Source organism: Cygnus olor, chromosome 9, assembly GCF_009769625.2.
Source record: "Cygnus olor isolate bCygOlo1 chromosome 9, bCygOlo1.pri.v2, whole genome shotgun sequence".
Classification (NCBI taxonomy): Eukaryota; Metazoa; Chordata; class Aves; order Anseriformes; family Anatidae; genus Cygnus; species Cygnus olor.
This window is the reverse complement of record NC_049177.1, coordinates 2,631,885-2,657,145: the sequence shown is the minus strand read 5'-3', so window position 1 is coordinate 2,657,145 and position 25,261 is coordinate 2,631,885. Positions and strand designations below refer to the sequence as shown.

Here is a 25,261-nt window from a genome sequence, read left to right as displayed (position 1 = left end):
CATGCTTCACTCAGATAAAGACTCTTACTTCCTTAGTTGACATAATAATTACACAGGAAAGTTTCAAGGATCCAGTTCTACATTACAGATGCAGCCACTTACAAAACAAATACTACCCAGTCCACTTGCTCACGAGTATGAATACAGTAATACATGACAAGCTCTTCGTTCTTGAATTATTCAAAACCTGCACAGAAATAACATGCAATGCAAGACAGGGATGGCAGTTACTTAATATTTTCTAAGAGCAACACAGATTTTCCCAGATTGTACAGACCAGTGAGTCTCCTTACCCTCTGGAGACTCTTGTTAAAAGACAAGGAAAAGGTGGAAGGAATTTGTTACTCCTTGTGATTTTGCAATATTGCCTAGTTATGCTTCTTCCATACAGATCTACCACTGCTATTCTAGCTGCATTATAATGAGTTATCCATGTTTTCAGGCCATGCAACAACATTACAGATAGCATTTGAGGGGAGAGGAAGTTTTTACTCAAGTTTCAGTGCTTGGATTTCAGGATAGAAAACTTCATTCTTTAATTAAAGTCACTTTAACTTTGCCTTTATACATAAAAAACACAGAAGCAACAATCATACCTTCCTCCTACTGCGTCGTCTTGTGGCTGGGCCCCAGCAGTGTTCCTCTGTGAACGTCGCAGTGACCCCCCTGGATTGTTATTAGGCCGGTTGGACATTGGCACCTCTCTCCTGAAGGGACATACCCTTTCTAGACACTATCATTCACTGAAAGACAAGAGAGAGAGACTCATTAAGACACGTAGCATGAAGACTCACAGCCGTGCCTCAAAGGAAGCAAGTGTAAAATGCTATAATTTAAGCAAAAGCTTAAGACAAAAAAAGACTATGAATTTTAAGTTTAGTTAAAAACACACGGGGTGAGATATAAATACTCTTCAGAAGAATCTTATGTAGAACAACCAGTTTCTAGTGCATCTATAACAGAAGACAGTCTACCAAAAAAAGCAATAACTTATTTTATAATTATTTTATTTAAGGAGGCAAGATGAATGCAGTTTAAGAGAACCTGCATTTGTCAACATCAGGGAAAAACTCACTAACTAGTAAAAACTCAATGCTTGATAGAGAACCAACAGTATTTAAGTATTTTAACTGGTACTGTCATCTTCTGCAATGAGTTTCAAGAATAAGCAGCAGTATCCACAAGATAACAGAAGTAACTTATGCTTTTAAATCTGCTTCTTTCTCTGATCAGATTTACGCAACTCCCATTTGCACAGAAAGATACAGTAATTCAGAAAAAAATCTGACTAGAAACAAGAATTTCTAATGCGTGAGAGCATAACTAATGGGATAATGTTTAGTTTTATAGGTGAAAGAATTGAACTACATAGTTGCTTTAAAAATTTAAGTGCCATAAAGTCCAACTAAACTTCAGGAACAGAGATATTTTTAAAATTAACTCTCACTTAAGTTCTCAGTGAAGAGAGGTGACTGGTATCCTGTAAAATCAGTGGTTCTAAACAGAAAGTACAGCAACAGGACCACAACCAGCAAATCCAGTTTCACTGTTTTTAAATTGTGTGGAAACCAGTAAACACAATTCCCCACACACATTCACAGGTGAAAAAAGCCACAAGGAAAACAACCCAAGCTTAAGAACACAGTCTACACACTGATTTAGTATCTATTATATCTATAAGCACAATAAGCAAGAAGTCTGACAGGAAAGGTTTAAGATACCATTTCAGCTGCAAGTAACTAAGGCTCAGCTCAAATTCTGATATCACCAATAAAATAACTCTGAAGACATCAGACGATTCTTGACTGCCACTTTCTATTCCTCTAGAAGGACTTATGGAATTGCACAGAAGTGAGCAGAAAATAACAGACTCCTAAGTTACTCCATTTCACTGGAGGCCATAAGAAACCAGGCATATAAATTGGTATTATGCAAACCAACACCTCACACACCGCGCACAATGCCCACAGGAACACAGACGCGATCAAGATGCCTGCACAGCACAACAAGTCAGCAGTCAGGCTCCCGCTAGCTCAGATGCGGTCTTCTTACACTTGAACGATTTATAGTGGATTGGAAAAGGCCTGCTATAGCTGGAAGTTACGCCAGCTTGCTAGCACAGGCAGGTTAGTCAAGTTGAACAAAGTCTAAGTGCTAGCATTCTCTACAGAGAGCACAGGACAGATGTGAGCCCAGTAACCTAGCATTAAAAGGGCAAAAAGCCCACTGAGGTTCCAGCACTGCCTAGAGGATCTAGCTGAAGCCAGTCACAGGCATTGTCAAATGCTGTTGTGCATTCTCCTTCATTTCTTTATATTCAAACACAAGTGAAAACACATCTCTGTGTAAACACCAGCAAGGAGGCAAGTTTTATCAAGTCTTTCTGAAAGGAGGAAACAGTATCCTCTGCACAGAGGTCAGCTGAGGATTAAGTGAGGTGCTCATGTCAAACTGTTGGTCATATTTTAAAATGGTTGCCATAGATCTCATACCACCTACAAGAAGAACATGCATTTCACAAGGACTCATTGTGCAAGGAGCAATGCTAACTAGAGCTCTACTACCCCAGCCACATGCTTCCCCTGCTAGAGCCAGTGCATGGGCTTCCCCACAAAACACCAAAAGATGCTAAAGTCAGCATCACACCCACAATCCTAGCATCACCTAGAGAAACCTTGATGTAATGGTGGCCTGCCTGCATCGAACAGCCACTTTCAACAATTTGCTTTTAAGAGTTACACAGCACAAAGCGTTGTTATACCCAAGACATTTTCAGCTGTGTCCAAAAACGAATTGTCAGCTGTCTTTCCCTGCAAGCCATCCATCAAATCAAGATGATGCCCAGGGTCCAACATATATTGAAGTCTCTCAACTTTATGTTTCTTAATGTGTAGTGGAACCACAACTCCCCGTTCGCCTTTCAATGTAATGAATATAATGCCACCTCATGATTTGGCTACAACCTTTGAAATCAAAGCATTAACTTAAGTTTCCGTGTAAGTATCGATGACACACAGTATCAGGTGCCCAGTTAACCCTGCAGGAAAGAGATCTTAGTGAGTCACAACTGACTAGAGCTGCAAAAAAAAAAAAAATCAGAAGAGAGCCCTGAGGTTCCTAAATCTGAACTGTTCTCATTCAAATTTGTTCCTCCAATCCATCTGTAAGCTAAGTGCTGGGAGTGAGGCTTATTCCCCCCTCCCCAGCCTTAGATACCTGAACTTGGTTACCTCAAAGGAGATGCACATGCCAACACATCAGCTGAACTGCGGCCCTGTCACACTTCAAGACATCTCCTTGACTACGTTGAGTGCTTACTCCACACACCCACAATAAGATGAAGTTAGAACTGTCCACCAGACCTTTGTGCTTCAGTTAACAGGCTTTGTCATTTGAAAATGTTAAGTTCAGGTCCCTTGCTCGTATAAAGTTTTCTGTAAACAAGTCATTTTAGTTCATGTTTTACAACTCTATACTCGTAGCTGTAATGATACGAAAGCACTGGCCTGCAGAAGCTCTCCTCATAAGCAGAGGTGTTTTAGACTAAGGACAAACTCCGAAAAAAATGTATTTCAAATAAATTCACAACATCTAACAGCACTGGCATCAAATTGTTACCTTGCACAATATTCTTGTTTTAGTGAACACTTCCTTATTATGCTTGCCTGTTGTCTTTCTTACTGTAAAGAAAAGTAGAAAGCAGTTTCTGCAGACCTAACAAACTTATCACGAGTGTTACAGCTACAAGCTGTATATGCCAACGTATTACTTGGAAAGAGTCCAAAATGACCAGAAAATAAAAAATACCTGTCAGCTTGCAATGGAAGCCTTTATGTTTACCTTCTCATTCCTCAAAGAGATGACAGGAAGTGACCAACACTCTTCCGTAGCTTTCAAGACAGAGGAAAGACAACTATAAAACAAGCCTGCATCAGCTTTTATTTAACACCCAGAAGTACTTGCTGAAAGATGAACTGTGATGTTGGCTATGGAGAGGAAAAGGAGTAAACAAAAGTGCTCCAACAGGCCTCAGGCCTCTAATCACATTAGATGAGAAACCGGTAAAAATCCCCATGAAAAAGAAACTAAGGCCTTTCAAGAGAAGGCGGCTTCCTTAATCTACTTGGATCACCTCCACAACTGGTACTTGAAGTTCTTTGCAAGAGTCTTGGTATGCAACAGCTTTTCAGGCTCCTGTAATCCAGCCTCCTGAGTATTCAGGGCCTTGTAGTGCCTCTGCCTGCAGTACCCCATTACAACGCCAGTTACCTGCTGGGAGTTGAGCTAAGTATGTTGGTCAGCATACTCTCTCCTTCACACCTTGGTCTACAAACAGTGCCGCCTTTAATGCTGCAGCAGCAAGCCAGTTTGTCAAAATTACAAAGCTTAGCACCCTGAAGCCAGTCTTAGGCAAAGGGAGGGAAGAAAGAAGGAAAGACATGAGGATGTTATGTGCCTTGAAAGTTCAGGACATTTTCTTCCAGCAAGTTGCAATCTTGCCAACCAGAACTAGAGTTTAGTACATTTGTCAGAAAAAGTTAATTATAAGACTTCAGATTCATATGCCCTCGCTTTAGTGTAGTGAATTTACTTGATGAACTGTGACAAATCTACTCATTTAGGCTAAAAGCAACCTTCTAAATATATAGGCATAACGCATGTAAGAGTTGAGAGCAATTGCAACCAAACTGAAGATCTTACTGCATGATGTTCAGTAACTACTAATTTGTTTCAGATCTTACTTCTCATTGCTGCACCTCATTTTTGCTCACTGCACACAAGGTTCTCCTTCACCTGCAAACGTCCACAGCTACTTTCTTGCCTTGTAAGCAAGCACTTGCAAATACTCAATTACTTCTACCACTTCACCAGCTGACTCAAATTTAAGTAGCATTTTTACTCCAGTTAGTTGATTTAAACCAAGTCCTGTGCAGCTGATTTTCATACAGCACTCTTCCTCACTACAGTCTCTGAATTCAATAGTTCTCAGCTCCGCCCAGCTCTTTCCACTGGGGTCCTCACCTCCAAACAAGTGAACCTTCATGTCAAAGCTCCACGCAGGCAGAAGCCCTTATTCTCAGTTTAGTAAGCTCTCATCCGTTCTCATAGAAAGAGTTCATGGAATGACTGGGTAAAAAACAACGTACTAAAGATTTCCTAAACAAATTAGTTTCTGACCACATCTCCCAAATTCTCATAATCTTTCCCTTCTGCTGGACAAGAAGTTTCTACACAACAACAAGCAAGAGAGATCTTGTCCCATGAGATACAGTAAGGATGCTGGATTTCAACTGCATTGATGCAAAGACTGTTATTCAGCTGCCTGAAAGCATTGGGCCTGAAGGAATGCCAAGCTTTTCTTACCCCAGCACAGAAGCAAGCAAGCTACCACTTATTTTCTTATCTGTTTTCATGTTTATGTTCTCCCCATGAAAAGCCATAAGCTGTCTACATTATTTAAAGATGCTAGAGCACACTACAGTTTACCTACTGCATTGCATCTAATGATAGAAAATTTAGAAGGGGACTTTTATCAGATTAGCTGCTTTTAATATAGAAACAATACAAAATTGCGCTGAATGACACACAAAGTTGGATTATGTTATTTTTATATTCTCCCCTCATAACGCTAAAACCAGGAAAAAAACAGCCCAAAACACATACACACACATCCCAGAGCAAATTCAGGAGGAGGAGAACATTAACAGCTAAAAACATTATACCACCTCTCAGTTCTGTAACACTACCTCAACACAGGGAAGCCAGACAAACGAGCCAAGGAAGTTTGTTCTGAAGAACATTAGGTGTTAATGAAACAGATTTTTATACCTGCTCCAGCACAGAATTTCTACACACTGGGAAGCTGCATGACTTAGTCAGTTCTCTTGGAAGAGATTAATAAAATACTAATGGAAGACAAGCAGACTTTGACAACATACTAAGGCAAACTCCCATTCAGACCCGATGCCTTTTCGATACAGGGCTCAACAGCAGCCCAAGTGCCAAGTTAGAAGCCCAGGCTGGAAGTGACTTCTAGTCACTTCTGGTCCAACCTCCTGTTGAAAGCAGGACCTTAGTCACATTAGAGTTCCCTAACTCTGCAGACGAGTAACAGTTTCTGAATCTCAGTGACAAAACAGGGAGGTCTAAGCAAGACCAGAAAGGCAAAAGGTGAATCACAAGTGATCCCCTGAAGGGAGGGGAAAGAAATAATCACCGATTAAATACCAAAATACCATGCCAGGTATAAGCTGTTAACTTACAGTTACACAAACTGTAAGCTACAGACAGATTTTTCCAGATTGCTGACAAAAGATAGCTTCAATACAATACTCTTCCTAGACTCATTTGCAATGGAACAGTTCCTGCTAATTCAGCTGTTCTGTAATCATCCAAGTGGAAGCATTTCTCAAGCACTTCAAAAAATACCTCAGTACACTAAGGAGTTATGGATACTGCAGAACGCTTCTGAAATACCCGCAGGCCATAAATACACTCAAGATACAGACCCCACAAAAATCATAAAAGTATTAAGAGATGCTCACTGTTCCACTGGCTTCACAACACAGACAGCCATCACAAGATGAAGGTAACATTTGATTTTTGCTACATTAGAAAGCTTTTACCTACAGTCTTTCAAGACCTTAGATCCTGCCCACCAATCTAGCTGAGACAGTGGCAGCACACAAGGCCACATTCACAGAATCAGCAAGCAAGTTGCTGGGAGCACAAACAGATATAACCAATTTTCATGTACATCATTTTATGTACATGTCTATAATAACCAACAGAGATTGGGAAGAAAAAAGAGCAAAAGAGGAAGAGAGAAAAGCTAAACATATATTCATTTGTGATCTCACAGTTCAGAATTAAGGGGAACTATACTGCTAATTGGCAGTTTGCATACTCAGTACCTCAAACTGAAGACTTACAAACTCCTAGAATAGAAAGGAGCACTGAAAGTGCCTCTGAAAAGATGCATAACGCTGCTCACAAGAAGAACGGCAAGGCAGTTAGGTTGGACCACGTCATCCAACAGGTTATACATGCTGTGACCCCAAGCCAGCACAGCAGCATCCTTAACTCCTCACTTCTGTTAGGCAAAAGGACTGGAAGATATTGGGCAAAGTACACCAGAGCCTGAGAATACACAGTCTGAGTAAATCAGAGATCAAAGTACTGTTTAAGGTAAACTCTAAATAGACAGTATCAAACTTTCTGGAGTTGAAAAAAACAGTTCTGTAATGGTGCAAAGACATGGTGATTGCAGAAGCTGAACAGTCTCTCCTGCTTCAAGCATGTCAGTTGAATTTCACGTCTGAGACCAGAGACCTTTCGCTGGGTCTGGTAGGGAAGAACAATCTGAAAATGCCTTTATGGAATAAGGTTTTTAAGTATCCTCCAAGTCACTAAAGATTACTAAGACCTAGCTACAGCCACTAGCTTAGAAAGAAAACAGTGAACTGGTCTATGTTACAATCAGAACCTTTGCTAGTCCTTTTGGGCTGTAGAAAAATACTAACACACCAAACAGGATGCTATTCTGACCTATAGGAAAGCACTGCTCCTGCTGACAGGTGGCTTCATTACCAGTCAACAGTACCAATGACCGTCTAAAGAGCCTACAGAACAAAGAGAAGCCTATGGGTGGAAGGGACAGCCACAAATAAAGCTAAAAAATGCACCTGTTGGACAGCAGAATATTCCTATTCAGCTCCAGAGCAAAAAGGAACCTAAACCACTAATCACATTCCTTTCTCTGGATGCTTGTACAGGATACCAAGTTGAGCTCAGGTGTCTCAGGTCTGCTTGTACAGGGCTAGTGTCCCCAGCTTGTGGTACATAGGAATCCATAGCTTCATTTCAATACTTGAAAAACTATTTTAGTGCACTGAGAAATTAAACCAGAACTAAATCCTGACTGAGATGCTTGAGAGCTGGTTAAGAGGCTACCTAATGCTAAGGATGTAAAAGCATTCATGTCCTATAATCTTCTGTGTTCTCCTCCTCTTCTGAAAAAGAAGCTGCAGTATGAGGAGGCAAAGTAAAGGAGTTACATGGAACAAACAACACTGTTCTGAGGGCATTCCTCTTCAGTTCTATCACCTTATTGCTTTGTTTGTCCTATGTCAGGGGCAGGAAGCATACAAGTTGTTTCACTCTTCACTGGATTGCATTTTGGTTCACAGAAGTGTACCGGTGCCATTCAGATCTTAGATCCTCATCCAAAGGAAAAGTTAAGAAAAGTATCATGTATTTAATTTTATTCTTTTTGATTGTTTAATGCTCTGTATCTTTCAAAAATAAGAAACTTTTTACTATCTAAATCAACTGTTCCTCTTGTTTCTGAGAGCATCATCAATGAAGTTTATTACAGAAAACAATCTCTTAGAATAGCTGTTAACAAGGGGAGAGTACAACCTAATTCAAACTAAAATTCAAATTAAGTTGTTCTCCAAAGAAAGCAAGTTTGTTACCCTTCCATATCATCCTTTTGGCATGTCAAAACTAGTTCAACCCAAGTTTTTCATCAGTGTATTATTCAACGTGAATTCATTAACAAAGAAAGGGAATGCTCTCAGCAGCAGGATGCCATGACTCAATACTTTTCATGTTTGCAACACCTGTAGCTTCTGTCTTCAGTGCCTTGATGTCCGTTTTTGTTCTGTTTTTAAAACCAGCTAAAAACTAAGTTCTTCTGCATGCTTCAGCCCACACTGCAGCAGTTAATTTTTTTCTGCTCACCAATATGAAGGCTATGAAAAGCACAGGAACCCAGAAGCCTCTGGATCAATCTGCATTCGACAGAAGAACAGTCTGAACTGGATAGCCGCAAGTCAGCCAGCAACAGCATCACTTCAAAAGAAGCCTGGAGATTTTTAAGCCACCTCAATATGAAAGATTTGTTATAACCCAGGGAGAATCAGCACATGGGTACTTCAAAACTCAGTACAGAGAATGTTAACTGCAGAATACTGAACCGGTTTGTTTCTTGGTTGAGAAATCATTTCCCTTCCTTAAGGTAGCAATGGAAAAGACCGGAAGAGTGAAGAACCTGTGCCTACAATGTTTCTTCTGTATACTCGGGTCAGAGCAACACTTCTCCAACAAAGCAGATCCTATAGCAAGAGCTTGACCCCACCCCTACAGGAGCCTTTAAATTACTGCTACTTACTGACAAGCTACTGAACTGTGAAGCTTACCCTGTGAGAGTCTCAGTGTGCAATTCTGCTACCTGGCGCTCATACATGCGTGCTTTCAACTTGTTAGCAACAATGGACGTAATACTAACTTCAATTAAAAATTAAAACAGAAGCAGCTGCAATCTCAAGGAAGAAAATAACATTTTCCAACAACCAACTTCTGTCCAAAACTCTATTTCTGTACACACAGGTTAGAAAAGTTCCACAGAGAAAACCAAGATTAGACATCTAAGTAAAGGCATTATGTAGATCTACCTTTAAAAAAGGTAAATAGGGAAGAGACTGAGTCTTCATTTCAATGGCGTTCAGCTTCAGCTGGAGGCTAGTTTACATACAGAAATGCCTAAAGTTGAGAAGCCTGCTCACTCTTACCAGCAGGTCTTAAGGCAGCTGAAAGCCAGAAAAGCTCTGTTTTCAATGGAAAGGGGCAGGGAACGTACTCACCTGTTACCTGCAAAACTAAAATGGATCTCAGGTTTTTGCATCATCCACACATCATTTGGAAAAGTCTTGGACAGATCAGGAGGATCTTGGGAGGTGGTTGGTTTTTGTGTTTGTTTTAAAGTCACTGATATTTAGTACTGACTCAAGCTGATGTCTGCTAAGGCTTCTTTTCCAAAGCCATCTAAAGCTGGTTAACTGTCCTGAACAAAGGCTTCTCTCCACCAAGCTACACAAAAAAGGTCATAGGCCTACTACATAGCAAGATTCCTACACCACGTAAGACAATTGAGGGAAGTGGTTTAATTGTGGTTTCTTGAGGAAGAAATCTAATTAAAACCGATCAAGACTCCTGCTTCCTCAGCACCGGATCTGCATGTGCATCTTCAGCAATCGCAAGGATACCGCAATAAAAAGCAGAGGGATTTTAAGAAGTTTAAGGTTTCTAAGCCAGGTAGCACTCAAAGCAAGGAGGGGGGAATTGTGTCACAAGTACATTTTCTCAACCCAGGAAAAACAGTTTTATACATTAACACAATAATTTTTAGCAATGTAGTTAGTGAGCTCCAAAACATTTACCATACTACCACACAACTGTATAAAATCGTGAACCAAACAACCTAACTTACACACACAGAAGAGAAGTTATGCTTAAAACTGAGCAAATGGAAGGCACACCCAAAGCAACACCTGCTAGATTGAGGATTAAGCTGTCTTTAATCCTATCAATGATAGGATCAGGACTTTATTATGCTCAGAGCTATTCTTTCACAGGAACTGTACACAAGAATATACAATATTAGCTTATACATTTGCATTTTAGGAATGTTCCAACCTTTGCAGTAAGAGAAAAATAGTTGTCAAAATCCTGAATACCAGACTTTAAGCAAGAATCAAACAACTTTGTGGTACACTTGACCTATGACACTACCTTCCCTCTGAGTGTGCACACACTCCCCTTCTCATTACTCAATGAACACCACGAGTTAGAGGAACAAGGTATTGTACATTTGGGTTACAAAGAATGTGAAAGGCACACACACATCCGGAGAGAGCGAACTGAGATGCTGAACTTGAGCAAGTTTAAATATTAGAAGTCTAATGCTTTTTAGCAGGATGCCAGACTTAGTTTTAACTTTAAACTAGACAAGAACACATCACTTTTTTTTTCCCCCCAAACACAGAAGAATCACCAACTCCCCTCTTCTTTCCCATGTGTAAGAGCCACCAGCCCTTTTTTCTGCTTTACCTTACCAATGGTAAGGTAAAATAAGGTACGGTGGAAGTAATTCTTACCCTTACTCTCCAAGGCTACCTGCCCACTTTCCTTGCCCAAACAAGGCCCACAACTACACCTATTTTTTACAGTTCACTAGATTAACGACTTGACAAAAAGTGAAGTATTTATAAATGCGGAGTCACAGCTCGGTCAGGTTTGCCAGAGCCCAAATATCTTCCTGACGGTGTTTCCGAGCTGGAAGAAAGCCTTCTTACTGCCTGCAAGAAGACAATCCAGTAGATGCCACCCAAATCTGCCCAGTGATCTTTAGTTACCTTCCAGCTCAACTCCTGCTCTCCAATGTACTGGAAAGATTCACAGACTGTCAGTAATACTGAACAGAGATTAGAAGAACAAAGTTTTTCCACAGCTCCCAGATACTTCTGAAAGAGTAAGCAGAACTGTAGGCCCTCTACAGTTTTATCTTTGGACCAAGATGATTATTTCTGAGCCAGATATTATAATAAGCCTTTGCTTCTGCAATTTGCTCTGTGACCCCATCAGAACACTGAACAGTTGCCTCCTATACAGGTGACCTTTTATCCTACATTAACGCTTAACCATACCTTACAAGTAAAGCTACAACTTACCCCCACCTCACCCAGATACAAAAGAAAAAACAGTACTGGTATTGACCTTGTCTAGAACTGGAAGAGAACATGGTGAGGAAGAAAAAGACAAGGCTTAATTAGTGTGTGTGTACAAAGACTAAGTACTTGGCTCCAAAGCTATGCATCCATCTTGGTAGGCACCTGAAAGATTTTTGCAAATGTGAAAAAAGCCCATGCTGTCAAGATAGCACTGAATTCAAAAGCAAGCTTCACTTCTTAACTTCTGTGCAAGATGTCTTTTTCTTTAAAAAAATCCACAAAGCACCCATGCAGCTTTTTAACTATTCCACATCCTTCTCCTCTTTACACCATTTAATAAAATGCACTTGCAGGGGAGACTCAAGGCAAACAAAAGGATATTTAATTGAAGAGGGCTGCTTCATCACAATGCAAGATAGAACACCTCCTGACAACACTTGAGCAAAAAAAAAAAGACACGGGGAATTGACTGACTTCAGGGAAGGATTAAAGAACAAACATGAATCAGACAGGTTTGTGAAGGAACAGGAAAAATACCTGCAGGCCCAGAAGCGAGTACAGTTTCTTCCTTCCCTCTGCACAGTATCTTATCATACTAAAAGCAAAATTTAGTTATTTCCTAAAGACTCCAGCCTCTCCTTATCCTACGTCTGTTTTGCTAATCAAAGATATTCAGCTAGCAACATGCACATCCACATCCCACATATGATTGAGGAGCAATGAAGTGTTCTAGTAATCATGGTATCTTTACTACCTTTATTTCCCCACTTCAAGTCTTCAAAGTAATTAGTCCCAGCATCTCTAACACCCATTTGCTACCAAAGATGCTCAATTAATTGAACTCACTTTGGACCTATCCTTCTATGGTGTCTAAACTTCACTGGTATCTTTTCTTTTTATTTAAAGGCTTCCCTGGCAGAACAGTCTTGGGACACATACTATGTGCTGCATTTGAGAACAGTCTAGTACAGCCATGAACTACTTACACAGAACTAAAGCAGTTTGAAACAGTGCCTACTGAAGTTGCAGTATTAATTAATAAATACAAAACTATTTAATAGCACATCTATTTTAACTTGTTAGAAGAAGGGGGATTGCATAAAGCTTCTGATTTATTTTTTTTTCTTCAACAGCCTGCTGCTGCAGTTTCAAATATCAGGGTTAGCATATGCCATCACCATATACTAGTATGACAATACTTATTACATTAAACAGCTGCATGATACAGTTTCAGGGGAGGGAGTGCTTTTTTTTTTTTTAAGAAAAAAGTTTCAGGCCTAGTATAACATTGTGCATTTGATAACCAATACTTTCCTAACTAAAAGGACACCACAAGCTTTCAGTACATATTCAAGTATGACAGAATCTGAGTGAAAAACAGATGTTTTTTTTAAATATCTCTATTAACGCTAAATTCAATAGTAATTACGCTGAATCCCACTTCCAATACTCTTCATACACAACCTAACTTACCATTGAAGCCACCATACAGGCTACAGAGAGAAAACAAGACAGACATTATGGCATTGGAGCTATCATTGTGCAGTTTTGCAGCGGGACTCCACTCGGTGTTCCAAAGAGTACCCCAGTACTGAGGGGAGGTAAAAACCCAACCATAGCTCCTGGGAGACATCTTAGTGAACGTGGTCACCTTAATGAGCTACAATTAAGTCAGTTCCTCTCACCCAAAAACTAAGTGAAAGTCTTATGTACTTGACAGAAGATGCTCTCTGACTACATGTATTTATCCAAAGCTGCTGCCTTGGAATATGTCATTACTTCAAGTTCCTGCTCTTACACAAACACCTCAGAGAGTACGGGGATAAGGTACAATTATCGGTCTCACTCTAATGCGTGCACAGGCTGATTTCACGTTGAACTGGGTGTATCAAACTTTAGGAGCTAGGTCAAAATACAGATGACTGCATCTGTACAAGTTCATATTACCAGTTCTCATCAATAAAACCTTCCAAATTATGCTGAAACAACCTGAAATTAGATCACCTTCTCCACCACCACAAATGGTGGCTCAATCTATGCAAACAGAAAGAATAACACAGCTTAGCTGATAGCCAGTCACAAATACATAAGCTGAAATTCCCTCCACCTCAAAGCTGGGCCACCAACAACCCCACCCTCCCCAGTGCCATGGCAAACATCAGAATAGGTGCAACTCAAGTCTGATGCCATAACCTGGAATACTATTAGCAAGCAACTGACTACCTCAATTTTGGATGCACCCCTACTTACTTTACATACCCATTTAAATCACTATATTCTACTACAGGTTGAGCTTCTGCTGGTAGCTGCTACAGATCTGGACTTGCACTTGTCACTTTCTGCTTTTCATCATCAATGAAAAGATCAAACCCTTCTGAAGTAAGCATGGGGCTTTTTTTTTTTTTTGACTGTGTTAGCTTTGCCATTTGATATTTCTTTTGTGTTTTCTGTTTATTTTTTAGAAAAGGTTAGATCATGTGTAACACAAACACAGTGCTGGTGCTTGGAAGCCCCTACATCTAACACCAACTCCCTGAGATTCAGGGGAAATAGTTTCATAGAGTATCCCGAGTTGGAAGGGACCCATAAGGATCATCAAGTCCAACTCACACATCTTTTTTGCATCTTTTCTACTTGTCGCACTCAGTCATCTCCGAGCAGCATTAATGAAAGTGGGCACAAAACACTAGGTCCTTCAATGCCCCACCGCAACTGTTCAACACTTACACGTGGCAGGCTAGTATCTTTCAAATACCTTCCCTCAAGGGAACTAAGTGCAGAGAACCCTGTGCGAGCTACTAGCATTGATGGCACAGATATAATATTTATGACAACATGGCCAGAGTCAGTGGCATAACATACTATCACATTTGGTTTTTCTCTTCCTCTTTGCCTTTAGCTGCCAACAAGGTATTTTAGGCTAAAAATAAGGCATTTAAAGCACCTTCAACCAAAAATGATCCAGAAACGCAATAAAGAATCATCATCCCCCTAGCTTTAAAAACAAAAGAAAAAGCCAAACCACTTAAAAAAGAGATCCCATTGGTGTTGACAGTATTTCCAGGAATAGGCACTCCCCTTTTCTGAGCAACTAAGATTTAAGACTAGTTCTTTCAAATACTTTCCGCAGGACAGCTTACCTTCCCCTACCTTCCTTCTCTTTGTCATTAGCAGCATGAAATTGTACTTGTTTACTCTGTGAAAGCAGGTAGACACATTCTCACCGAACCAGAGTTTAGCAAGAGTCCAAGTGTTCCTTGATGAGGACTATCAAACTACGGCTGTCCACCCCTGTCAGTTCCAAAGCTGTCTGTTACAGCAAGCAGACTACAGAGAGAAAGAATAATTGCCTAATGCATTGTAGTTCCTTCTGTCATAGGTAGACTCAATATACTCATATGCTGCTACTATGGTTGGAAGCCCAAAGCTGAGAACGCCACTGGAAATCAGTTTCTGTAAGTTATGGATGCTTAAATATTTTTAACATCTGAAGGCAGGCAATAACCTTAAATTTGTGATGCACTTAAGTCTTGAACTATTATTTCAGCAGTGACAAGGTAACTTCAAATTCCAGAAATAAGATTTTTTGGAAGGAGAACTCTTGCTACTATTTCCACGCTTAGGGAACAGAGGTCACACACTACTTTATTTGTTTTGTTGAATGCAAAACTATTTAAACAGCAATTCACTTAAGTAGCATCCAAATAGAATATACCACAAAATGAGTTTAGCAGAAAGTATTTGTAATGATGAGCAGAGTATTATCCACAGAGGGAAACAATGAAATAAGATGAAAGCTTTATAACTGTTACAGTCTATGCTTATTTCAACATAATCATATTACCTATGTGGTTACCTAAAGCCAGATTTGTTCCCTTGTAACTTTTTTCCAAAACCATCAAAAATTGTAAAATTCCCCCCACTTCTTCCCTCAACTAAAATACTAATCATGTGTCAAAAATACAGAAGAATAAATTATTCTAACAAGTTACCTGCAATACAATGAAGTGCAATAATACCAAGCAGCATGGAGATCCCATACCCAAGTACTAAAACCCGAAGTTTTACTATAAGCCAAAACCTTGTCAGCTGAACTAAGCATTACTGACTCCATGTTCCAGTTACTCACAGACTGATACGGCGAGTATTTGGGGGACAGGCTGGGGAGGTAACAATACTTCAGTACACACAGTAACAGAGTAACTGATGAACCTCCAGTGCTTTTGCACTAAGCATTTATCTGGAATCTCTATCCCGTCACAGTTGGCCTTGGTCAAGAGGGAGGAATTCTAGTTGAAAGAACAGAAAAATGCTCTTACAGGAGATGACTAATGAAGCCTGTATTATTTAGCCTGGCAACATCAAGGTTATAAATGCCTTCTGTAAGGGCCAAGGGTAAGACACCATGAGAAGAAAGTTACTTAAAATGAGAGTACAGTACTAAAATAGTTAGCAGGCAGAATAAAGCTATGAAAACTTTCATGCTGGAAGCTGCACAATACTTAAATTCAATAAAAGGCATGCCGAAAGAATCTTCCAGGAGAACTGAAGAATTAAAAAAGTATAAAAACAAAACTAACATGGGCACTTAATTGCTTTTTAGACACTTGCAAGTCGAAGATTTACGTGATGTACAAACAGCATTAGCAGATTACACTTTTGACATTAAGAAGTCCCTTACTAAGCTTATTCCTAGGCAGCAGTACTTCACTGTCCTGACATGCAACTTACGAATGCCAAGTTCTGTAGGCCAACCAACAGAAACGAGATGCTAGTGCTGCTTGGGACTGAGACACTTGGGGCAAGCAGTAAAGAGGTCACAGATGACAGTGGGAAGAAGCAAGCCTTCACTGTCTGCAGTCTGAAGTTTTCCTTGCCCTGTCCCATGGTACTACCACGAATAAACTGTGTGGTAACTAAGGGAAGAGAACTTGTACCCACACCTTCTGCTCGGGTGGGAGCAGGCAGAAGATAGCTCTCCACAAAGCAAGTTATTGCATTATAAGCAGAGACTTCTAGGATTTAAAAATAAAAAAGCCACAAACCATACTCCACACTTTTGGATAGGGTTATTCTATGCAGAGGTTGTTTATCCAGCTTGATCCTCCTCTTGCTGTGTCACTCTGTGCCCATATGTTCAAGTTTGATATCTCCCAGATGTAGGGAGGGGTGGGGTCGGAATAGTGCCAGAAGTTGATACATTCAGAAAACCAAACCAACTACTCTTTTTTTTTTTTGGCAAGAGCTCCTTATAGAACTAGCAGACTAAAACATGGGAGCACTATGAGAGGTTAACACAGATTTTGCAATGGAGTTATTAAACATTTAAGACAACTTATTTCAGAATGGGTTACAAAACAAAGATGGACAAAACATCACCTTAACTCTGCTGATAGAGCAATTTCCAGTATCACCTGCTATCTAGTTTTGATTTGCCACCTCACTGCACTGGCTTTCCAAAGAGCCTGTCATGATTTTGTTAAATGAAACCAACACAAACCTAGAAATCTGTTAGGAAGAAACCATTTCTTAGTTGAAGGGGAATAGCTTTTAGATGACAACAACTGTCAGACACATTCAGCAATTTTGTGATGCGTAGCAACCCACTGGGCTTACTGCTGATTAACTTTTTAAAATACTCTAACACTGCTATAGTAAGATTAAATTCATTCGCATTAATAGTACACGTGAGATCTAACAGGGTTTCCAGTAATTTTAAGTGGGAATGAAACTGCAACAAATAAAAAAAAGCAACAAGGAAACAGCACAGACAGAAGCCCGGCAAGCTTAGGACAATCAAACTACTCAGAACAAGTCGAGGGAACTGACGAAGTGGCTCTGGTGACACTGCAGATACTGCCAGCAGGAATCATGGTTAGAATTTGTAAAGGTCCCAACTGTCTCAACATGATAGAAACCCCAACTTCACCTGAACAAAATACACGGAGTAGAGTTTTGAGAAGTAGACGATGCAGCTACATTAAATTTATCCACTGGGTTCAGTTACCTAACAGGAATTTACCTTTAAAGCTACACAAGTAGTCTGAGCAGCTTTTGACTAAGTCTATCACAGAGGAAAGCCTGATGTACCCAGGCAACATACTTTACTCCAAACCACCTCTGGAAGCAATAAAGTATAGCAACAAATATATTCACTGTATTGTATTTTGACACAGATTGAAATTACTGATTGTCACTTCAGTGGAGTCTCATAGGCAACGGCAACATTAATTCTAAGTGTGCTCTCAAGAAGTAACTCACTACTGAAGTTGTATTTACCTCGTGTTTCCAAATTTATACTTCTCAGATTCTACCTTACTTGAACACATCTGCACACAGCAAAGGCAGAGCCTTCAGTGCCCATTCTGTTCCAGCTCCAGCTTGGTTTCAGCAGTATGTTAAGAATCCCTGTGCTATTAAAAAATAGTAAGAGGGTGTTTTTTTCTACTTTGACCATAGTGCTCAAGTGTTTAAACATGAATGAAAGGCATTTAAAGGGGGTACCATTCCTTCACATACTGAATTCCACAACATTCGACTCTCCCCTTCACAGTTAACCTGAAGAGAACTCCACTTCCATTCTCTCAATTAAGTATTGCAATTTCCAGATTAAGCCATACAATGACATTTCTCTTAACAGTGCTTCCTTCAGTTGTTGTTCAAGTCTTGATGGAAGTTTTGAGCTGGCGTCTTCTGTCAACAGCCTAGTATAAAATGTGGCTAGGACCTACACTGAGCTGCAAGTCTACAAATAATTGAGGTAAATGAGAAATAGGGAGGATGCAGCACTACTATTTCAACTTTAAGACAGCAAGTATGCTGTCTTCAGATCTCTTGTATGGCAACTTTTTTTTTGGCAAATAATTTTATTTGTTCTTCTGCCAAGCTTTTGGTAAGAGAGTAAGGGAACAAAACTGATGCCTTTAATCCTTATCCATAACCTTATGTTATAATAGCGGCCTTCATTCTTATTACTACTACTTTACTGCAGAAAGCTGACTATCTGCTGAAAACCACCACAGTAAGATATGGCAACATGCATGCTCATTAAATAAACACGCAAAAGATAGAACATAGGTCATCTTTAAAGCACTACTTTTGACACTTGGAATCCTGACTGAAATTTTGCCAAGGCCATGCAGCTTCCACCGCTTCCTTTAAGTGACAATCAGTGAAAGTGGCAGTCTCCCCTCAAGTTCTGATTTAACTCCAGGTTGCATTTTAACGTACACCAATGAAATTTATGCCCTTTTTGTTGCTTGAATCGATTTAAGTAACACCAGCAGTCAAAACAAAGGCCTGAAACCTAGCTATGCAACATCTTTTCGGGTACCGTTCACCCCAGCTCAGCCACGCAGACTACAACTGCCTGCAAGCTCCCATTCAAGCTGGTGGCTTCCCACCTCTCCCCTACCCCCCTCAGGATGGATGAGTTCATCAAGTCGCTATACCTGGAAGAGCTGTAAAGGTCAAATAAGTGAAGTCTTAATCAGAAATCATGGCTCCCACTCAGTATCTTGATTATAACCGAGCTTATCATCAAAATAAAGCGGAGGAGAAAATTCATTCCGTAAGGCTGAGTTCCAAGCCTGTATTCAGCAGACAGCCTATTTCTTCATGAGTTCCCTTTAAATGCATTGTCCCACTTCAGCTGTGATCAGAAGGTTCAGTTGCAGTGCACACACCTTCCTAAGAGCAGGAAGGGACACTCTTTATACTGAATAAGTTTAATTACAGAAGGGATTTGACAACACAAACATGGAAAAAAAAGTCATCTTCTAGCCCTGCTGTTAACTGTATCTTACATTGTTATTTGATCCAAAAGTAGACATCTACCACAGAGTCATATTCTACAAATGTAGATGACATGAAGGCAGCAGTCCTCACGAACTCCAGGAGTTTGAATAAGCGTTCATTATTCCACCATCACTAACACTTAATGCAAGGCCCTGATGTGTGGTGTTAGAGGCAGTGGGGGCAAAACCACGACACCTACATTGCTCCTAAAAAAATCCATTCTCAACTAAAAAGATACTACATACGTATTTTTGATTTCCACATTCATTCACCTGTGCTTGGTCCTTGTGCTTGTATATTTAACCAGCCCTGGACTGAGAGAGGAAGTGCAGACCAGACTCCAATCACATGAAAGCCCATGGCAGAGAGATCTTCTCATATCATATATATGGATAGATAAGACAAGTCATAACAAGCTCACAGAGAAGCAAGTAAGACAGAAGTTAGACACAGAGGAAGAAGAACAGTACAAGCACACATGATTTCTAAAGAGCAAAGATAGCAAAAGGCTAGACCTAGTTACCCTGGAGCAGACCCATGTACTAGATTACCTAGGAAGCTTTATCCAAGGCCTATTTTTCCTAATGGTTTTACATTTAGTAACTAACCCTAAGGTGTAATCAACGTACAAATTCTCCATTACAGTTACAGCTCTGCTTTAATAACAATATTAACCACATTTTCAAAACAGAGTAGTAGTCAGCCACAAACCTAAAGGAGATGCACAGTAATGCCTGTCTCATAACTAGTCAGCCTTCTAGAAGTTTAACACCTTTGCCTCCAAATAATATATGCACATCAGAAAATGGTATCTTTGAACCTCCCACTTTTACAAAAGCCTAGCAAGTATTTGTCTTTCTTTACACTAAGTTTACTTACTTGGATGTTAGGCAATAAAGTAATGGTCATCAATAACAAGTTATTCTGAATGGAGAAAAAACGCGAAATATACCTTGCTTCTCAGAGCTTAAAGAAAGCCCTCTTGTTCAACAAGTACAAATAGCAGGGAGCTCAGCTTCCATTTTGAAATACCAAATTGCTCCCTACAACACAAGGTTCACATTCCAGGAGATGACTCAGTCCCTTCATACCTTTTAAGAAGGTCAAATCTTGGCAGTTTATCATGCACTTCATGGTAGCCAACATCACAAAGCTGACCAATCCATTCAGAAAACACTGAGAAATAGGTGATTTTTCACCCCCCTTCTGTGACACAGCACCATACTGCTACACATTATGGAATCCTTCCAGAATCCACCTCTTTTTTTTTTCTTTCCTTTTTTTAATCACTCAAGAAGATGGAGTAATTTTTATCAGTTTGCTGATCAGTTAAAACCTATTTATTCAAAAGTAGAAAAAGCCAAGTAGGAGCAGGACCAAGTGACCTCCGGAAGTCCTTTCTAAACTAGCATATTCTATGAATAATGGCAAGAAAGGCTTTCTTTGATCAGCTGAGGGCAAGTATGGCTTGAAAACCACAGATAGTACTAGATCCCTGATGAACACCTTGTTGATACACACCTAACTTTTCCAGTTTTTCCTATGCAAGTCTTCACTTCAAAAGTAGACTGTTACTCTCATACACAGCAGTTTTCTGCCACATTTGTACCAAGTATGTCCGTGAGTCAAGTAAGACTGGCAACAGCCAGTACATTACAAGACAAGCCTTTTTACAGAGTGCAAGTAAACAGATTGGCTGTGTGCGCTCAAACCCTGGCTGCCAGACAGAATTAAAAGGGAATATGATTGCGTATTTACACAGTTAGATTCTACCAACTCTATGAGAAAGATTTTCTCACATGGCAGGATTTGGAGAACAATTGCTCCTCAAAACTAACCTTCACAGTAAAGTAACCATCACCAGACTTTGAAAGCATTCAATGGTTGCTAGTTGATTTAGGTTGTTTTTCATACTGACTTGATATCACATGCAGCTAGAAATCTTCCATTCATACAAGATCGCTGAATTCACGTTTTATGTTTAATTACTTTGTTTAAAAGACATCCTGAACCAAACAGCTACATGTAAGTATTTGGTCACATTCAGATGCTCGATTACCATCGAGAAGCGTGAAGATGGTTTAGCTCCTTGAGAAACATTATTTCGTGTAAACTGAAAAAAATACCATGAGGAAAGAGTTAATGCAACTTTGTATTCCGGTTACCAGCCTCATGGCCTAAATCAAAACTTTACCATGGAAGCACTAAGAAATTGGTTCATATACTACCATAAGCCTGTTCTGATACTGTGTATAGATTAAAGTATTAAGATCAAATTCACAGTAAACATTACTACTTTAGGAAAGTAAATCCACTGACCCAAAGGTAACCTGTTATCCTACTGCCAAGAAATTCAGACGTATTACTACCTTCACAGTCAGTACTGAATTGGGTGGTGACAGCCTGATGAGAAGTTTCCAATACTATGAATTTGTCATAGAGTCCACGAAGTGCTTTATAGGGAGTGTTACTAATTTCACAAGTGATGAACAGGACATAGATCATCAGACCAGCCAATGGAAGATCCCAGAAATATTCCAGGTCCTAGTTCTTGACAATAGGACAGTATACCACATTGAACAACTTTGGGATTTGATTATACATTGTCACAATAATTTAGTATTGTGTGACAGAGGACAGACCTGTGACCATAAGTGTTCTATGTGCTGCTTACTAATTAGCTAGTTAGAAAATGTAGCTTAGCCTAAAGAACTAACACAGATAGTTCTGAGATTCACTTATACTGAAAAATAAGTTCAAACACAGGTTAGTCAAACAGTTTTCCTACTCAAGCTTCAGCTTCACTGCTGAACAACAAAAAGGATTTAGTCAGGTTATCTTACTGGATTGTCTCAAAGTAATTAACTACTTATCAGTAATCTTAAAAACTCAAGAAAACTCATCACAGCTTCGTGCATGAAATTAAAGTCAACTATATTAGGTCCCTAAGAAAATGCTATACTAGGAATGCAGAGTCCTTGTCACCCATAGTTTTGGGCCTCAAATTTTGTAAATATAGAAAAAAAACATGGTGAGGACTTGTTCTTATAAAATCATTCCATCTTAGGTTTGAAGACAGTCAAAATACAATATAAAAAGAAAAACAAAGAAAATGAACTTGTGCATGACTCCTGATCAAGAATGACAGCTGCTGTCAGCCATTTACTGGGAAGATGCAGGTTATTTCCCTACTGGTCACTGGCCAGAAGAACTTTTGCAAGACACAAAAAGACTCCATTTTCCTAAGCCTCTTACTCAACACAGCAGCACTCCTGCTGAAGTAGATCTGCTGTATTAATAAGCAGTAATGCCACACCGTGGATGACCTACAATTTCTCTACTAACACTAAGGCCTGTTTAGACTCCTACCTATGGAGCCATCTGGAGACTGGAGAATATGCAGACTCAAAAATCATCAAGACAAGCTTACTCCCAGCTTTTTTATAAATCCTAGGAGTGAAAAAAAATCAGACAACCTGTATTTCTAACACAAGAGACACTGAACAACAAATGCTTTAGGAAAAGCCTTCCATTAAGATCAAAACCAGAAAACTACTCTATATATACACAGCTGAGCCATTCACAATAAGCTACGTTTTACAAATGTAGAAACTATGACAAGTTGAAGACATGTACGCTTGTAAGAACTACTAGAAGTGTTATTTACAGTATTTACTCACCAGAACCCTGCTTTTAAGCATCTTAGTTCAGTGTTAAAATATTAGCTGTGGAAACTGAAATACTAATATTTTCCTGAATATATTCAATCCCTATTAATATTTATTAGATAGGCTACCAAGCAAGAAAAAGGTATACAGTTGTTTTCCAAGTACTGCCTTCATGTTGATTATATTTGTATATGCAAATATTAAAAAAAAGATTAAGCATAATGAAAAAAACAAATATGTTTGAGGAGAAACTAAATACCAAAAAAAAAAAACACCCCAGGGTTAAATGTACAGTCTTGGGGTGGGGGGGGGAAAAAGAGAGAGAACTGCAAAGAGAATAGAGCAGAGATAAACAGAAGCAATCACAGCAACACTTGCTTCTCAAGTCTTTCTTTTAAAGAAAGCACCTCCACGGTGACAGTTCCCCTAAGAAAAGCTTGCAAAATTAATTTAAATTTAAATCATTAGAATACCTCTTCTTCCCAATTATGAAGGATATACTTCATATTTGTCAGGTGGTAACTAATTAACTCCTCTTTCTGACAGCCTTTAAAGCACCAGGAAGCTCAATACTGATAATACACAATACACAAACTGGGGAAGTTATCCCGTTTGAGTCAAGTTTTGTGTTGTGGTGTTACAACACCTGGATCAATATTATTTCCGCTGAACAAAGTAGGGAAAAAAAAAGACTAAGCAGTCTTCTGGAAAAAAAATATTTCAAATTATTATTAGATCGCTACCCATAATAAAACCACCCTCAAAACAAACTGCACGTACTCTGAAAGCCTTTCCAAGTGGCACGCCAGAGTTACAGAATAAATTTAGGCCAGTACCAAGCGCTCATTTCTTCCCCGTGTGTAAATGCGACACAATCAGGCCTCACATGCAGGCCTCTCTCTCCAGCACAGGCAGGACCTTTGTTCGATACGTCGATGTTTTTCCCCCAAAGCCCTTGACACAACTTTCCATTCTTGCCCCCATTATTTTCCGGCTCGCGGGCCAGACTTTCGGGCTCCCGGGCCGTGAAAACCCCCGAGTGTGGAGAAAGGCAGCGCTGGAGGGAGGGGGGGGGGGAGGAAGGGGGAACAATAAAAAAGTTGAGCAGCAGCAGGAAGACGGGCCTGCAGGGCTGCCCGCAGCACGGCGCCGGGGTCGCTGCCAGCCCCGGGGGGGGGGCCAGCAGCCCCGAGCGCCCCGGGACCGGCCGGCGGTGCCCCCCCCCGGGTCGGGGGCAGGAGGCCGGGCAGGGGGAGGCCGGCCTCGGAGCTGCCTCCCGCCGAGGCGTTATGCAAGCGAACGCGAGGAGCCGAGAGCTCGCTTCGCGACCGAAAGCGACGAAAAAAAAATAAAAATAAAATAAACCAGTGGCTCGAAAACACTAGCTGCGGGAAGAAAAGGAGATAAAATAATGGCCCTGCCAGGCGGCCGGCGCTGGAGCTCCAGCCCGACGAGCGCCTCCATTCTCTGCCCACCTTCCTCCTCCCTCCCTCCCCCCCCCACGAAAGCCCGTGAAATATGGACGTCGGGCGATTATTTAGCATTTTTATCCAGCCGGGAGGGGAGAGGAAGGAAATAAGAACTGCTGTTTTTTTTTTTTTTCTTTTTTCTCTCTGAGATATTCGATGCGCAAAATAAGGAAAGGAAAAAAGAAAGGGGAGCCCTGGGGGAGAGGGGCCGAGCGGGGCGGGGAGGCCGCGGAGGCGGAAGGGCAGCGGATCGGGCCGGCCCGGGGGGGCAGCACCCCTGCGGCCTACGGGGGGGCCCCGGGGAGGCCTCGCTCCCCCCCTGCACATCCAGCCGAGCCGAGCCGGCCTCCTACACCGGGGGCCACACACCGTCTGGCCATTTTGTCACCTCCCTTCCCCTTCCCCCACCTCCCCCCCTTCAACCCCCGACCCCCAGCACCCCCTCCCCGTTCCCTCCTCACCCCGGCGGAGGCCCCGCGCCCCCCCCCAGTCCACAACAATGCCCCGGGATGGCGCCGCGCCGCCCCCCCCCCTTTCCCCGGCTCGCGGAATGCCGGGGACGGCACAATGGGCCCGGGGGTGCGGGGGGAGACCCGGAACCCCCCCGCCACCACCCCCACAACCGGCGGCAGGACGGCGGGTACCTAGTTTGTCCCGGTGCGGCCTCCGCAGACGCTCCGCGCCTCCCCTCCTCCCGGCAGCAGCCGCCTTCCTCCCTTCAATTATCAGCTGAAGCCGCAGCACCGAGCGGCGCCGCCTCCGCCGGCTCCGCCGAACCCCTTCCAGCGGCGCGGGGGGGGGCGGGGGGGGCGGC

General features: G+C 41.1%; 1 protein-coding gene across 7 annotated transcripts in view; it reads right to left on the bottom strand.

Annotated features, from left to right (window-relative positions):
• The window catches only part of TRIP12 (thyroid hormone receptor interactor 12), a 74,354-nt gene extending 49,117 nt beyond the window's left edge, over positions 1-25,237 (bottom strand). For 5 of the 7 annotated variants that reach the window (XM_040566964.1, XM_040566966.1, XM_040566967.1 and 2 more), the window contains exons 1-2: positions 25,092-25,236; positions 597-743 (exon numbers count right to left, since the gene is read on the bottom strand). In XM_040566964.1, the coding sequence (XP_040422898.1) occupies positions 597-694 (98 nt within the window). In that variant the 5' untranslated portion in view covers positions 695-743; positions 25,092-25,236. Of the gene's footprint in view, positions 1-596; positions 744-25,091 lie in introns of all 7 variants that reach the window. The other 2 variants (XM_040566965.1, XM_040566970.1) reach the window with 1 other exon arrangement.
• Between the last annotated feature and the right edge of the window lie 24 nt (positions 25,238-25,261).